The 18,183-nt window shown below is 41.7% G+C and overlaps 1 protein-coding gene across 2 annotated transcripts in view; it reads left to right on the forward strand.

Annotated features, from left to right (window-relative positions):
* Positions 1-279: 279 nt before the first annotated feature.
* tcf7l1b (transcription factor 7 like 1b) overlaps positions 280-18,183 on the forward strand; it is a 37,689-nt gene continuing 19,785 nt past the window's right edge. For both annotated transcript variants that reach the window (XM_088407870.1, XM_088407879.1), the window contains exons 1-3: positions 280-1,082; positions 1,194-1,266; positions 1,351-1,478. In XM_088407870.1, the coding sequence (XP_088263996.1) occupies positions 897-1,082; positions 1,194-1,266; positions 1,351-1,478 (387 nt within the window). In that variant the 5' untranslated portion in view covers positions 280-896. The remainder of the gene's footprint in view (positions 1,083-1,193; positions 1,267-1,350; positions 1,479-18,183) is intronic.

The raw sequence follows: 18,183 nt of genomic DNA on the forward strand, positions 1-18,183 counted from the left end.
TTGCTACCGAATTAAATGGTTTCTTTCGCTTTTTTTTAATTCGCCTAAATTGTTTTGTACTGGTAGTTTTTAAGTACACAGCGCTCCCATTGAATTGTTTTGGTGCACCTATTTTTGTGGCGCATTTGCCGCTGGGAACATTCTGCGCATGAAGAAGAACAAAAGTTGGACGTCTTCATTGTGTGTTGGTATCTTGAGGGTTAAGAATAGCAGCTTCGTTGGCCGAAGAAGTGTCGGTTTTCAGAGTAAACTCCTCCTCTATACGCACGCATGGGCTGCGCTCTTCCACTTGAGCAGCCAACTTGTTATCGGGGCACATTCTCGGGCTGCGATGTGGAAGGAAAGAGCGACCGCGTCCTGATAAACATTACTAGTTTATTTTTCCTTTATTTATTTTCTTTACAGTCATTTGGAACAACGCGTTTGACTTTGTTGTTCTTTTCGGAGGGAAATAGTCACACGTCGGCTAAAACTTTGGGAGGCAAGTAGCCACACGCGTGTTTTTTTTTTTTCTTTTCTGGGCCGTAGCCATTGTTTCCTCACACATGGATCTTTAGTGCATTGAGTAACCTCTCGCTGGCTTGGACTGCAGAAATTTTTGTGGCTCCCGGGGCTCTACACGAGGACATCCCACTGTGGGGACGCACGCCGAAGGGACGCACGCGCTACCAAGGAGACAAACTTGGACAAGTCGTAGTAAATACCGTGGATTATTATTGCCATGGACGTCAGGATCACGTCCAGAAGATGAAAAACGGACACTTTCTTGTAGATAGTCGTGTTTCCCCACTGAGCCGTTTGGACGATCTGATTACAAGTGGTTTGTTTTAGCGGTTCGTTGCATACGCGTTATTTTTCTTCCCCACCTGTAGATCCACATTACTGGTGTGCAAAAAATGCCTCAGCTGAACGGAGGCGGCGGGGATGATTTGGGGGCCAATGATGAAATGATATCGTTTAAAGACGAAGGAGAGCAGGAGGAAAAGATTTCGGAAAATGTCTCGGCGGAAAGAGATTTGGATGACGTGAAGTCCTCGCTGGTAAACGAGTCGGAAAACAACAGCAGTTCGTCAGACTCGGAGGTAAGCAATTCAAGTCAGCTTTTATTCTCCCCTTCTTATTCTGCATCGTTGTGCTTTAGTTGAAATTGTTGAAAAGTTCAACTAGTTTGTATGTGCTCGTGGCCCTGGCAGCAAGCAGAGAGGCGTCCCCAAACCAGAGCCGACTCAGAAAGTTATGAGAAAGCAAGAGACTACTTTACCGAAGGTAAGGAAGACAACAACATCCCATGTGGACTCCGAAATAGTTTCGCATTTGCATTTGACGAGTGACTTGCGCGTACATTTGCAGCACTGAGAAGACAGCACGATGGAGGTCTCTTTAAGAGCCCCCACTACCCTGGCTACCCCTTTCTCATGATCCCAGACCTCACCAACCCATACTTGTCCAATGGCTCTCTTTCTCCCAGTGCAAGAACAGTAAGTTTCCAAGTTCTTTGCTAATCTCTACCACTCTTTCCTGTAGTCGCAAACACTCCTCACACACTTTGGCTCAAATGCCTAAAAGTTTCTTGCGCACAGCCACACCGCCATATTCCCTCTGAGTGGCCTCCTGAGGAACTACTTCTTTGTCCTTCTGAGGGTGGTCTGCTCTAAATAACTCTCTGTCCTCTAGAGTTGTATTTGACTATGCAAATGATAGACTTATTCAAAATTATTCTAATGCTTAAGAACTTGCGGAAACTTTGAGTATTTGTTTAGTATTTAGGATGGCTCTGTTTGCAACTGTCTTTAATGGTTGAGGTGTTTTTGTTGCATGCTGCAACCCATCAGGTCGATGTGTTTACACTGTGTGCAACTTATAAAAGGAGTTGCTGAAGTCACACCCAATAGTCACAACTATGTAATACCTTGCTTTGACATACACAGGAGGCTTCACACTGCCGTGAATATGACAGTTGTCATCCACAAATATTTTTTTTCAGGTTTTGATGAGACAGATTTAAAGTGTTGATTGAAAGCTTGCAGGAGCTTGTTGAGTGTTCGGGTTTAAATGCTAAAAATAATATGCTTTTCTTGTTGTAGTCAGTATTCAAGCACCATGTTGGGTGAATGCTAATTTAAAACAGAAGGCAGTGGTATGTTAAATACATTAAAATAACCCACCGAGCTAAGGGTGATTCCGAAAGGGTGATTTTATGTCTTTTTTTTTCAGAACTATATTCACTTATTTTAAAAAGTGTTTCAGTATAAAAAGTAACGATAGAGAGCCGCGTTTCTCAGATTAGTCCATCCCCCAACCCTTGTCATCCCCACCACCCCCAAAAACAAGTACTTTCGTTAAAGCCCGCAGGCATCGAAGTGAAAAGACCCCCTCCCATTTTTTTTTTTCCGTCGTCTTTTCACTGTTGTCGGCCCTCTCCCCTCACCTCCCTGTACCTTCCATTCAATTAGAAAGGCGTTAGTTGACCATTGTTATTCTGAACAGTCTTGATGGCTTCATTGGAGGTCTCCATTGGAGCTCATTAACTAAATGATCACTCTGCTCTCACAGAGACATAAACCACAACTTGTAGCTCATAAATGTAGTTTAAAAAAAAAAAAATTATGGCCACAATAGGTAATGCCTTTGGCTACTTTTTATCTGACGTGTTTCTTGTAGTTTTGTATTAATTTACACAATCACATTGGCTTTTTGATTGATTTCCCGTGTTATTGTTTCTATTTGAATTAAAACTTGTTGCTCAGGATTAAAAACAAAAAGTGAAAAGCTTAGACCCTCGACATGAGCAAAAAAAAAAAAAGAATGAGGTCAATGGGGCAGCGCTAGCTGACTGCGTCTGTCATCACCAAAGCAGAAAAAGCAAGCAGACAAAAGCTGGCATACTTAGGAGCCGTCTTGGGCAGTCTTCATTGCACAGTTCTTTAAACGTCGAGTAGTCCAATCGATGAGTGGCTTGGCTTTTTCTCCTAAAGCACAGGGTTTTTTTTTTTTTTGAGAAACTTGAGTAAAGCGCATTACAACAATTTTTCCAACAGTCTGCTTTGACGTCTGAACGAGAGTTTATCTTATGCTCTTTACAGTTACATTCATCACACAAACGCTTGTAGAAAACACAGAATGTCTCGTGAGATAAGATTTGCCCCAAGGGTACCCTGAAATGTGCTGTCAGCCCTGAAGCTTTAAGAGACAAACAATCCACTGGCCTGGGCACAGTTTATTTATTGAGCCTTGTTCCTTTGGGCCTGACGAGTTTGTTTTATGTGCAGTTTTTTTTTTTTTTTTGGTATGTTTGTGCAACATGAGACACGCTCAAGATGCAAACAGATCATGTGATTAATAGCAGGTAACATGATCATCTGCTTTTGTTTGCTTGTCATTTAATAGGTTTAGAAGGTATTCAAAAGGTTTTCGTGATTACACGAACAACAATGCGCGCGGACTTGTTTTTGTTTTTATTTAGCCAACTTGTTTCTGATTATATCATCGGAGGCATTTATACTTGTGGCGCGATCTCACTTAACATAGCATGCTTATACTTTACAACAAACACGCATTATAATCAAACGCCAAATAGTGCAAAGAGTAATCAGGCAGTGATTTTCCTGGGTGTGGAGCTTTTAAATTTGGATGTGGTGAATCTATCATGAGCAATGAGAGACGGGCTACATGGGATCAGCTCAGACTTCCCCTGAGGGCCAAGCATAACTGATTTAAAGCCCATTCCGAGCTGACATTCCGCTGTAATCCAGCGAGGGCTGAGGAGGAGGTTTTATGTTTGCAGAGATGTTCCACCAGACGCCTGCCTGTTGAGGGGCGGAGGTTTGTCCCACCGAGTCTAAATCCAGCTTGTTGTTTGTCAATCCACTGACGCGATCGTCACCTCATTGTTCCAGTAGTGACGGAGCGGTGCCAGATTTAATGGCTGAATCTGCTCCGCGGCCACGTCTGACAGCCTCATCAGCACTTTGAAACAATTCCGCAAGTATCATCATCATCGCCACTAAAGAGCGAAATGCCTCTTGTGTGTGAGAAGTTGCGAGTAAGCGAGAGCGAGGTTAGCTCTCAAATATATCTTCATCAAACGTACAAACTCCTGAGCATGATTGCTGAATAGAATTTTGTGGGAGATTGAGATATGAATGGAGAGCTTGTGTAAGTCTGAACATGTCAGAGGCTACAATTGCATGCCTCTCTGACTTCTCCCCCCAGCCCCCCTCGCTTTCTGTTGCGTTTGCTGCTTAAATCGGACAAAGAAAAGTCAACACAGACATTGTCCCGATGAATAAAAGGGCCTCTCCCTACATAAGCAAATGCTGTTTGCGTGGAGGTGTCTTTTCATCAGGTGGCACACTCTATTCACCTTGGTGCGTGCGCGTGCGTATGCGCGCACGTTTGTGTGTGTAAAGTCTGCGAGGGTTAGGGGAGGTGGTGATGGCGTGTTCAGGTGAAGCCCTGTGGATACTTTGCAACAGAGGCAACAGTGTCCGGCGCTCACATTCTAACAACCCCCAGTGTTGTATTCCTCTGCTGCAAGTAATCTGAATGCTAAAGCGCAAATATTTTTTCAGCAAGCGCTGTGTCCACAGAGCCACCATTTTTGACTGGCTGTATCGTTTTTTTTCAAAGGAAAACACCTCCATCAGTTTAGTGGCGCTGATTAATTCGAAAGCAATCGGCAGCAACCGCAAAAATGTCATTGCTGGTTTGAAAACTTGGTATATTTTGTTCATTCCATCCATTCATTTTCTAACCGCTCGTCCTCATCAGGGTCCCGGCTGCGCCCCAGCTGACGGAAGGCACCCTGGACTAGGGTTAGGGTTATTTCTGACTTTGGGTAATATAGTCTTTGTTTTGACTTAACACTTATGTTTTTAAAATGTGGAAGAAAACCCATGTAATGCCATCAGTCGTACGAGCCTACTACTCATACTATCTGAACATTGAAATGATAAAATACTTGTAACTAGTGGCAAATCCCTCATGACTCACATTACAGATCCACCTCATACATCAGCATTCATGCAACATGTGTGACATTAAGATCACCATTGTTAATTGCAAAATAAAACCAAAAATATATACTACCTTAACTAAGGTATGACTTATACCTTTTTTTATGACACCTGAGGCTTTGGATACGAGTCCGCTTCTTTTCTTACCCTCTTCCTAAAAATAAGGTCGCCACAAAAGAAAAAGGAAATCACATAGTTGAGCTCTCATGAGGCATGCCTGACAATAATGATAAAATTCCAAACCTTAAAGACGTTCAGCACTTGAGGTTCCACCGTATTTGTATACTGTCCTACATCAGACTGTCAGTTATTTCGTTCACATTACAAATGGCTCACTGAGAGTCTTGGTTTAATTAGAGCAAAGTAAATGTGATTTGGGCGGTAGTTATATTAGGAATTTACATTCTGTCAAAAGCATAAACGTGCTCGCAGAACAATGTCAGATTAGCAGATGCCATGTCGAGTGACATTTAAATAATGCGTTACCTCAGTGGTTTGATGCACAACCTGTCTTTCTGGGTTTTATGAGCACATGCGTTGCCTTGCTATTTCCCTACTTCCATGCAGCGCTTCTGTGGATCTGTCGGAAATGGTGTCAGTCCCGGTCTGTATTATTCCCTTGTGGGTCTGCGAAAAGCAAGAGATTGCGTCAATGACTGTCTCTACCCTGTTGCCGAGCGAATTCACTACCTATCCCACCCGCCCGCCTGGCATTACAAATTCCGTTTAAAGTGCACTCTGGCTTCTCCAGCGCGGGGCCCATCAGGAGTATCTCAGCATCCTTTGAGGAAAAGATCACCAACATCTCCTCTCTTAAGCCGCATCCGCCCCATGTTCAGTGACATCAATGAATCCCTTTGATGTAACAACACGAAAGCGTGTGCAAATGTGTTTTTATCGATGGATGTGTTTGGGCTGATGCTACAACGTAGTCCGGGGTTTTCTGTGCATAGACTTTTCTGGTGAGCATTTCGGTAAACTTTGTTCTTGGTCAAAGGTGAACATGTTTCACCCGAGATTGCTCTTTCATCACCTTTTATCTTTGTTAGCACTTCAAAGTTTAATGTGAACCATGTATACCTGTACAATACATAGCTGAAGGAAAGAGAAAGGCGAAAATACACCTTAAGTGACTCAACCTAATTTATTCTAGTTGAAAACTACTGTACAGTACTTATCTGCTCATGTACTGTGTTATCAGTCGTCATTCATGACTGACTGCGGACGGCCAGTAGAGCCGTGTGCCGTTTTGCCTCTATGGGGCTGACGGTTAGAGGAGGATTACGAAAACCTGCAGCTGCTAATCATCACTAACCATGGACAAGTTGTCACAAGAATGGCCGTCACATCATTTTCTGTGGTCGCAATCTTTAGTCCTGGTGCAAGGACCGACAATTCGGGGTTTATTCTTTCTCAATTTGGACATGAACAGAGTTAAAAAAAAAAAGTGCCGATCCACTCTTAAATCCAATTTCTAAAAGCTGATGGCTTGTAAAATGTTAAGCAACTCATTGTTCATTGTATTGGCACTCGACCTTCAATGTAATATCTGAGAAATCAAAAGCATGACTTTTTTTGTTGCTACTTTGCATTCTGTTATCATTACACATTAAGGAAATTCAACTAAATCTAATTCTCAAGCATTCTATGACTGATGATGCAATTGCGTTATTGCAAGTTTAAAGCACACCACGTACGCGGGTTATCACAAAATTTCCAGTCTGTGACCCTTTGCCGATGTCACAAATGAAGCAGTTGAGCGCCGCACATATAGCCACAGGTATAGTGCAAAAAATTATTAGGTATAACTATAAAATCCCATACATATCATGACTCAAAATAAACTGTTTCTCATCGGCGTTTACGATCTAAATTTTAGAATTTGCGCTTAATGTAAACACATGGAATTCCTGGACTGAGAATCAAGCGCTTGCCATTGGTCCCTTATGTTGTTCTGCGACAGTTCAATTGTGTTCACATGTGCCCGGCTTTGCTAGACTTAATCCATGATCTGGACGTAAACATATGTTCCGTGGTTGTGCCGTGAAAAAAAATGTGTGTGTTCTCATGAAGGTTGCATATTCAATTGACATTTGTCGCGTGTATGGGAAGGTTTTGGCAATTAGAGGTGAAACGAGTCCTTGAATAATGCAGGGTACTTAAATAAGTATGCAGTTGTTAAAAAAGTATTTATTTTCTGCCCACTGACTAGCTGCAAGGAAGCCGCAACAACATAAGATAACTGCCACTAACGTAGGCCAACTTCAAAATATACAAAATATACATGGACGTCAATGCAATAGCCTTATCGAGATTTTATTTTGAAGTGTTCTTTTGGAACAGCGGTTACATTCAGTTTAGCATGGAGGCCTTGCGACTCCTTTACCCCAAAATATTGCCATCACATTACATACCTGCCAACATCAACACACTACCATTAAAGGATAACATTCAATCGCTCATTAAGGACACTAAGGAACAGCTCGTCAGCTATGCTGTCATTGTATGATATGGCACGAATCCGCTCGCTGCACACGTGATGATGAGTCGTAGGGTGCATTCGAGTGCTGTCGGACATTTCAAACTAAGACAGAAGAAAAGCCCGTCAATGCATTGAACGTAACAAACTGCAATAATAATAACTGTTAATAATGTCATATTATTGTCCACACAAAATTAGAAAAATTGTTCCTCAAATTAAGTCGATGATTCAAGAATTGCCCTGGCCGTTTGTACGGTATGGCGGTGCTGTGGCGGAAACAAGGCCCGCCTGGTTTCACTTTACTTAAAACATGCCTTTCTAGTCAATGCTCATGTGTATTTTTGTTTGGTCGTTACATTTGCAATATTGCAACGTCATGCATGTTGACTCATAATAACTTGCTACTTAACTGCACACTGTGGGTCCACATTTAGCTCGTGTCGGCCGGTGAGCAGCGGGCATAGGTCACAGCCATGCAATGCTTTAGCTGCTTTTCGGTCTGTCTTGTTCTACGTTTAAGATCTTCTGTATAATTTGACCTATGGTGATACAATTATTACTCTATTACTCTTTTTGAAAAGGCTGACATTGTGTCTGAGAGGGCGTGTGGTGGCACATTCTGATTTGCTCTTACGCGATAGTTAAGCTCACATAAAAAATACTTTCCCGCCATAGTTGTACCCTAAACGTTTCACTCCATGCTAATAAAATGTGATTGTACAGCAGGAAGAAAAAGAAAATGCTCTAAACAGGGTTTCATCAGTCTGGTATTCCGAGCAGCTGTTTTCAGTTTAAGCTCTACAGGCAGCAGCAGAAGAGTGGGAGAGAGAGCAAGCAAGACAAGAGAGATTGTTGACGCGATGGTGGTGGAGGGAGCAGAAACTGGGGCAGATATGGGTCCTACTATTCCTTGACTGTTATCCTGAAGTGGGCCCACTTCCAGACCTTGAGGCACTTACTTATCGGGGGATTCTTCTCTCCCACAGAGCACCATGCCTTGCCATTCCCTCTCACAGCCCAATCAGCAAACAGCAGGAAGCTATCAAATCACATACATGCCATATCGGCACCGCTAAGATTTCTATCAGGTTTTCCCTTGCTTCATATACACTCCATTCACATAGGGATGGCCAAAGGCCATGTCATACAGTATGTGTTTCATATCAGTGAGGTTGTAGTGGTCATACTAAATTAAGAAGTGAATGGATATCCGTCCAGGATGCGAGTAGTTGACAGCAAGCAGAGCAGCTGTTCTTCATGTTAAACCTATAAATCATTTTTGCTGCTTCCCGCTGAGTTGGTTCCAGCAGTGGTGATGCAACTTTACAGAATCCATTGATGGAAATGTCAGGTACAATGCATTATAGCTTTGTAAAATTGTGAACCAGCTTCTCAAATTGTTGAATTCTTTCACTAACTGCTTAAGCATTGCAAACAGTGCTGTAATAGATCATGTTAAATCCTTTTCTGAAGCAAGCTGTCCTATATAGTAGGAAACCATAAGAAATCAGTTGAATTTTATTTTTAAGGACTTTTAGGTCAGCAAGAAAATATTTTGGAGGTTACAATGTAATGATGAAAGCAACACACCACTGAAAAATCATTTAATTAGGAAGTGTTTAAAAACAATAATAGTGTGACAATAAATGGCATCTGATTTCCAGAAGTGTTAGTTAAGTAAATCTGGGGTGCTCAATGCATTGATCTTGATGGACCTTGGTAAAATGCGTGACATCACTATACATATGTTACAAGTCGTACAGTACACTCTTACTTTCAGCAAAAGCAATTTTGTTATTATTAGGATTAAGAATTTTTTTCTTTATTATTTATACCTGTATATTTATGACGTGGGAGCTGGTGTGTGTGCTGCTGTGGACAATAGTGTCTCACTCATGATGTGGCCGAGGCAAGATTATTATTCGTTCTCAATGATTAAAGCATTAAAACTCAGTTACAGTAGTTGGGTTGCCCTACTGTATGTTTATTAATCCAACAAAGATATCTCGTGTCATTATGGGCTCATGGTGTAGATCCATGGTGATGTTTTGGAGGCACTGTGCATCGGACGAAGCTAATGCTGCTGATTAGCATGCATTCTACTTGTAGTGCTTAGCTCTATTGGCGGCGAACAATATTTGTAATGTTCTGCATTCCCAATGGTTGACTGGAAGTCTCATTCAAAATGAATGAGAGCTGTTGCCTCTGTAGGATTCAGGGTCTTCTTTCAGGATGCCCCTTTTCAAGCTTTCATCAGTCATTTTGAGCAGGCCATTTTGTTTATCTGGGTTTGGGTCGTGAGGCCAAAGATTTTAGCGGAAAAGATTCCGAGACTTCCCTCTCCTCTGCTTGGAGAAGAGCAATTCGGATGCCTGCTGGACGATTCCCCGGCGCAGTGTTTTGGGCACGCTCTATGGGAAGGAGGCCCTGGGGATAACGCAGGACACGCTGGAGAGAACAAGGGTTCTACTTTGCCAGACTGGCAAATTTGTGCTGAGTAAAAATTGCCACATTATCATTTGCCTGCCGCAGCCAGTTTGGCTTACTGTGTTTAGAAATTTGGTGTGCTGATGGTGTCTTCTTGTAGGTTTTCCTGGTGCACCTGACAATTAGGTGAAAACTTGACTCCTCGACCAGGTAAAAGCTGGTCTAAACTTTTTTTTGGCACAGGTGATGTGATGGTTTTTTGTGCTCCGCTGATAAAGGTCATATTTCATTCATAAGTATGAACAGTGTGCTAGTTAGGCCTGCACGACACAGCTGAAAAGTATATCAGGATATCAGTAGTCCATATATGTCAAGGAGGCATGTGGCGATATCAGATTCTGACGGCATATTAACCTTGAGCAAAAATATCACGGCATCACAGGATTGATATAGCTGTAAAATACATAATTTTAAAATCTGTTTGGGAAAATTGCCATTTTCTACATGATAAAAACAGTTTTATTTTTAAACAAAATACATAATACAGCATGTTACAATAACATTTACCATGCTAAATTAAATTTGTAAATAAAATCAAAACAAACCCTCAGTGAGCAACACAGGTTTTACGCACCAATAAATGTACCCATTAATTCTTTCTGATTGAAAACATGCAATTTTAATTGAAAAATAGGCATTTAAAAAATTGATCAAATGAATCATTCAACTACTGTGTATCAATCAATAGTGCAATGTGGATTCTGTCATTTTATGTTGACTGCTTCCCACACACACAACAAACTCGCTCCGTCTTCGCGTGCTAGCTCACTCGCATTGTCGATTTCTTGTTTTGTAAGTAGAAGACTTCCCATACAGGCAACTTAATTTGTTTGGAGGGGGGCGGGGTTGATTCTTCTCGATAAAGAGTGCTCACGTCCTACGTGCGATCACATTAAAGGCTCCATGAAAGTTTCATATGATAACATGTTAGTCACTTTACCTGCAGTAGTTAACTTACAGTAGTAATTAGTAAGTAAGTAGTAGAAGTAAGTAGTAAGTAGAAATTGGCTGCTGCAGCAGAGGAGGACTCATGTGCTACACTATGAAAGCTATACACTGAAGTTGCCAGTTCAGGCAGACGATGCGGGAGGGGAAACTTACCGGTTTGACAAACTTGGATGGTTTTAAATAACTGTGACTTCTAAAATCGCAGTATATTGTCAATCTGGTTATCGGTCCATGCCCAATTCGGGAGTCTCAAAAATTGCGCAGTAAAAATGGCAAAGTAAGTCTGAGGTTCAAACTGCATTTACAAGACGTGAGCTACAACAACAGCGGATATTAACAAATGTTGCAGTAAAATATATTAAAATAGAATGAACTTACATGTAGCATCCGCCATCATCTTCACATCGCAACCACTGATATATTACTTTAAATTATATTAAAAAAAAAAAACAGATCCCAAAACTTAGTAAGGACAAGCAAGTACACTGTGCAGTTTTCTGTGAAAAAAATTTGAATGGTTTGATGATAGGGAAAAATGTTTGTCCTCCTTAAACCATTTGAGAACTACTTCACCATCCATAGACTATATCTGGCAACTAACACAAACAAAATTATCATCAACACAGAGCCACCAGACCGTAAGCAGCGTTATGTTTCATGCTGATGCAAATGAATATGGCTGTTTTGACACAAGGAATAACGTTAGCTAATTTAGCATTAACTTAAGACAGATTTATATTGCCTAGCTAGCTAGGACTTCATTTACCTCCCTCATTCCTCACTGCTTTATCCCTGCTGCGGGCGAATAACTTTCTGATATCCATCTCAGAGTTAAACTTTAAGCCAATTCAAAAAAATAAACTTACCGACTTCTTGTGATTCTCATTTCCTTCCGATTCCCCCCTCGCTCAGGGAAAGAATATTCGCTACATGTAAATAATGACCAAATTAATTAGCCATGTGCGCATTGTTTATGTGGAGTGACTACAGTAGCAATGAAGTAATATACAAAGTAGTGTGCGGCACGTGCCGCAATGAATTTGCTTTACAATATTTCAAAATAAAATGTGGGATATCAAGTAATTTATGAAACGAACGGCATTAGGACTTTCTTATTTTGAAGTTACTCCCGTAAGCATGGTCCTGACAATAATCTATATCTCATCTACTTGATCATCAAGGATTACACCGTCAGGCTCTTAGCATTTAGGTAAACAAAGCTTTGTTCTTCTTTTTCTCAATGTTCTTTTTCCTCGAGATCAAAACAAAACATGGTGGACAAAGTTGTCAAAAATGTTCGGAAGTTGTCAAGTTTAGAGTAGATGGACAACAATACATATTTTGACGTCAAAAAACGACGCGTCCAAGGGATACAGGTTGATTTGAAAGTATGCGTCCCTCGTCAAAAGTTATGTATCAGGGGACGCAGGCAAAAAATAAATAAATAAATAAATAAAACAAAAAAAACCCATGTATAGATGTATATATATATATATATATATATATATATATATATATATATATATATATATATATATATTGTATGTATATATACATACACACACACACACACACACACACACACACACAGTTCTCTTGCTGCCTCATCTTTCATGTCCGCATGTGTGTTGACTGTAATCACACATGACACGGGCACTCCTACAAGACGTGTGAATGGCTCCAGGCAATTCTTCCATGATGATGGCAAGAGGGCTTGCAGCTGCACAACAAGCACTCTGAGGCAGATTGACCAATGCAATGCCACAGCCAGTCCCCATTGGTGCTCTTTTTAAACTGCACCACTGCTGTGTGAGAGGGAACTGAGCAATGTGTGTTTATGCTTGGCTTTGTCAATTAAACCTGGAAATGTATTTATTTTTAGCATGTGTAAAAGCTTAAGCCAAAGCCATTCTCCACAAAATGTGTTCAAATCTAGCATGATTCTGGTTCTGAAATGCTTAGGGATTTCTCGATAAGTAAATTGATGCAGTTTCTTTCTGAACTCCTCTGAGGTTATGAGCTGATGCAAAGTTTTTAGGATTGCAAGTTTATACAGCAGGTATATACAGTATTTAGTGCTCAGCCTTTTTTTCTCTGAGTTGAGAGGACACACAGCAATCTCAGAGTGGCAAGGCTCTAGAAAAACAAGTGCTAACTCTACATCAGTAGTTAATCATAGGTAAGTCTGATCTGCCCATTTTGCAATCCTTTTGTCCTTTTTAATCCATTTGATTTAACTGCCTGTCACAAAGAAATCGTAAAAATTAAAGTAACTTCCAGATGCACTTGGACTTCCATACATACATACATACATACATACATACATACATACATACATACATACATACATTTTCTATAGCCTCTCATCCTCACTAGTCGCTGGCCAGCTGGTACAAATGTTCAAACAAATGTTTGAAAATGTTTTATTTTGATCAATCAAAAAAGATACTAAGCCTGATGCCATCGAGGGCTACAGAAATCACGTAATTTAATAATTTACCAGTGACAGGCTGAAATTTTTCAATGTAATTCTTAAAATGAGGTCTAAAATGATTAACCAATTGACAAACAAGTTTATCAGTTGATTTGATATTCGATTAGTTGTTGATTAAGCATTGCCGCTCTACATGAGACCTTTAGCACAGATAAACATCACAGCTTGAATGACTCATTGTCCATTTACTTAAATTAACCACCCGTGTGATAACATGTATATGTGAAATATTTATATAAACTGCGTGTATACGGTACATTAATATTTACAGTTTGCATGCATGTGACTGTGTGTGTACACAGTAAACCCTCGACATTCGCAAGATGTAGAGCTAGTTTATAAATGACGTAAGAAAAACATAGTTCAGGGGAAAAAATGCAGGTATTGGGCACATTAAGAATATACAAATTCATGGTCTAAATGTTCTCCACTGCACAGTATTCTTTTGTATTTTAAAATATTCCATGTATATTTGATTCCACCACTTGTATTTTACAGTTAAATTGATATTATGAAAATATTAAAATAAGTAAAACATGAAACTAATATGTCACGCATAAAACACGAGAGAAATTTGTGCAACGTAATTGAAGATTAACTTTTGACATTGGAGGGGAAGAATTTGTCTTTGACTATTTGCTGACAGTAATTATAACTTTGCATTGGTAATAATGCAACCTCTGGGTGCCCCCTACTTCCTTCAGTTACCCTCATAAACCAATTGCAGTTAAGGAGTCACAATGTTCTGGCAAGCATCAAATTAGATTAAAAGCCAAGCAAAAGCACAAGTCATCCTAAATGTGAAGCAGCCTTATCTCCAAACTGTCTTGTGGATCCTGGCGGAATAAACGGCAGTAGGATCTGATGCACTGCTAGTGTCACATCTGAATCAACCACAGGAGATCACTCTTTCCTGACCTTATCTTCTTAATTTAAAATGTTGAGGTAATGTTCTTGATTCGTTCTAAGTAAAGCCTGTGGTTGAGGAAACCTTGTGTTCCTTAGACATAAGACATAAGTGAAATCCCCCTAGTGTCCAACTCACCCCATGGTTAAGTTTCCTTGTTGGAGACTTTCTCAAGTGGCACGTTGGGGTTTTGCTCGTGTGTGTTGGATGGCACTGTTGACAAAATCCCCGGGGCATTTCTACGGTTCGCCACCAGATCCCTGCAAATGTCGCTGGCTTCGGCCTCAAATTTAGAGTATCTACATCAGGAAGAAAAAGATCTAATCAACCTTATGTGACATGGAATGGGCCGCGGAGCCCTTTTGTTTGATTTGTACATAGGTTGGAGGGGCTGGCCATTGGAGATCCCTGAAGCAGGCTTTAGGGGCAGGTCTGATTCTCGTGTGAAATGGGGAGGCTCTATAGCTCTCGGCTGACTTAACTGGGGCTGTATGGGTGTGTTGGCAGGGGGAGCGCCGGCCATGAATAGTTTCTTTGACTACCTCAGACTTGCCCTGAAAGGCAGGACAAAAACCCTAGGGCAACGGCTTAGAGCCTCACAGCTGAGCTCCAGAATGCTTGGCCCAGTCTTCCTCCCTCCTTGCCTGATTTAAATACTACAGTGGCTTTCAGCATACTGGAGACGGAGGCCCGCATTCACATGGCTGCACATACGCCACCAACTTTTCTCTCTGCTTTCGTTTACAGTATACTAATGCCAGAGCTCTAAGAAGCAGTCCGCGGGACCCCTCTGAGGCGGTGGGGGAAATGCCTCGGCGACTCTCTTAAAAAGTGAAGATTAGCTTCATGTTTTTCTTATTAGGAGGAATTTATTTTGATACTGCCTAATGGCGGGCATGTGTGTATCACTCAAAATTAACTCTGACGTCGGTTTGCGTTGTTTAACTCATCTCCAGGCAAGATGGATGCGCTTATAAGTAAACAAGATTGAAAAAGGGTGCCTACGTCCATCAGCCTCATCGTACCCATGTGTCAAAAACAAAGTAAAGTGCCACACATCTTTTCCTGCAGAGTTAATGGGGTTATTAGAGTCCTGAGCAGACACTCTCTCTCCACAGAGTGTCTAGTTTCAGATGTCACTCAGAGCTTTGTTTGCCCCCCAGGGTGAAGGGTTAGAGGCCAAGGTTCAGGGCCAGTTGGCTGAGTGGCCACAAAAGCCCAGGCTATCCTTGGTACATCCGATCCCTTCTTCCACACCAGCCTTCTCCCACAATGAGGGGATCGGCTTGCAACATTTGCCTTTTCTTATTATAAGTGAGAATTCATTTCACTTACGTTACAATGTAATAAGGGTAGCCTTTCACAATGAGGTCAGAAATCTGGTTTCAATTTTGGCCTGCATACTCAAGAGTGTAAACTTGCACAAAGTGTTGCGCTTCTTTGTCGGGACGAACCCTGCAAGTACGACTACTGTGACGATCCAATAGTAACTCTGAAACCCAGATTTTTTTTTTTATTTTTTATTTTTAAACGCATATTTCCAGAGCATCAGTACCCATAGATTCCGCCTCTCTGTTTTTTGGTCCAGCTACATTTTCAACAAGGCCGCTTGGGCAAACTTTCACACCGGGTAATGAAAAAAAAGGGCTCACGTTTCCTTTGTTTAAAACACCTCTGGAAGTTTGGGAGCGCATAACCTCACCCTCGTCAGCCCCCACCCACGATCTCAACTTTTCCCTGCCCCGCCACCACCCAAACATGTCCTGCAGCCAGGTTTATTATGCCGTTTCACGCAGACCAAAATTGCAGCTGCATGGAGAACAATCTGGAGCACATTAGCACAGGCACTGTGATTTATAAATTGTTTCTCAGGCCATAAATCCCTGCTGTAATTGTGCGCAAGCACCCTTCTCCTTCTCCGGTCACTCCCCCTTCACTCTCGCTCTCCTTCCCAGTGTCTCGCACAGAACAACTTACAGTTCTTGGGTTTACTCTAATTGTTTGCAGCAGTGTGCAGTTTGGACTGAGAATTTTGTTCAGTTGTGGCACAGATTTGAGGGTTCAAAAAGAGCTCTTCAAGAAAGATAAACTTTCCTACTTCCATTCGTTTCATAAACCATGAGCGAGAGTATTGTTGTTGTGTTAAAATAACAAAATGTGAGTGGTTGTCCGTTCATGCTTCGCATTCCTGGATCCTCTGTAATTGTAAGGGGACTCTCGTGAACAAAGTCAGCAGAAATCTGATATTTAGAGCAAAATCGCCTCGGGGTTCTAATTAGATCATACCAAAACTTAACGAAAGCAGCAGCTGTACATAGCGTTGAAAATGTCAAGTTCGGCCTTGTGTTGTAAAACATTGAACTGATCTTAATTGAGCGAAAACATCTGCCAGAATGCGTACGAGTTGAAATTTCTTGTGTCAACAAGTGCACTATTCATAGATGGCAAGGAGTTTTTGTCTCTATCCAGTCTGATGAAACCTAATTAAGTTTCCAAATGGAAAATGTTTGAACTGCAAAAAATTAAAACCAGCCAAGTACAGTATAGCCATATATCACCGGCTCATGGTTTGGTTCTCAAGCCGAAGATGACGAAGCCTTCAAATTCCAAGGAGGGACTTTTAACAAATGTTTGAGATTTAAAAACTACTTGGCCGCTATCCAGCTCTTACTGCAGTCTGCTGACAATACGCATAGCTAACCCTGGGGAATGTCATGGTAGTAAGTCGGGTCCTGTCTCGCTCTGTGGAAGGCTGGATCTACATTACGAGACATTTTTCTTGTTCAGATAGTACCATATCTTTAGAATACTTTGTTTGCTGTTATTTGTCTACTTTCCGCTGAACTGAAGAGGTGCCATGCATCCAAATGATTTTGCTTGCAGCACCTTCAACAATCATTTTCTTCAATATATTTTTTCATGACCCGTGCCAAAGTATTCCAAAAAGCAGCGTTCCCACAGGCCCGAGTGGCAGAGCATAGTTGCGGCGTGCGAATGTATGTGTGTTTGAGTGGGGCAGAGTTGGCGTGCAGGTGGTAAGCAGGCAGACAGGAGAGTCGGAGTGGGTTTAACAGTGGGGTGTTAGGGATGTCAGGTAGTAAAATGTGAGATGAGGCAGGGCCCAGAAGTCTGTGGGCCTGGAGATTTGTGCTCGTGTTCGCAGAGCAAACACAGGAGGCATCTGCAGGCAGTTGTGTGTGCGGGTTGGGGGGGGCTCGCATTCGGGACAGGGGGTGGGGGTGGCTTGGGGAAGCTGGGTGGTGTTAGGTGGTGGTGAGGAGTGGAGGGGAAGGGGGCATGGGGCTGGACCAGCAGAGTGAACACAATCAGCCCTCTGTTTTCATAAGACTTGTGGTATGTGCGAGCAGAAACAAATGTGTTTAATTTAGTCACTTAAAAAAAAAAAAAACTCTTTCGCCTTCCCTACACGTACTGCTGCCCACTTCGCTGCTTCAAACTTCTTGACTGCCTTGTCTGTTGTCAGCAAAGGATGTTTATTTAAAAGAAGAAAAGTCTTACTGTCCCCGGTCTGTGAAACGCAAGATGGCGGTGGGGGCATGTGGCGTAATCATTGTGCTCTGCTATTTACCCTGCCTATTGTGAAGAGGCTTATCGTTACCTCTAATGCCCAGGCAGGAAATTCTGCATTATATCAGTCTGGCTTCAGATATAAATGAAGGTTCTAACTTCTGTGCCACTGGCGTCGACTTCGAGGTCCGCACTCATACTGGATTCTCAGTCGAGTTCTGCTATAAACCTCCAGTGCTGCTAACCACGTTGTGTTCTGGAGTTAATTATACAGACATTTAAGGCTGTGAACTTCAATAAAATAGGCCTACTCCCTGAACAG

The sequence above is a fragment of the Hippichthys cyanospilos genome, chromosome 1, assembly GCF_059441005.1.
Source record: "Hippichthys cyanospilos isolate Australia breed blue-spotted pipefish chromosome 1, RoL_Hcya_1.0, whole genome shotgun sequence".
In the NCBI taxonomy this organism is placed as follows: domain Eukaryota; kingdom Metazoa; phylum Chordata; class Actinopteri; order Syngnathiformes; family Syngnathidae; genus Hippichthys; species Hippichthys cyanospilos.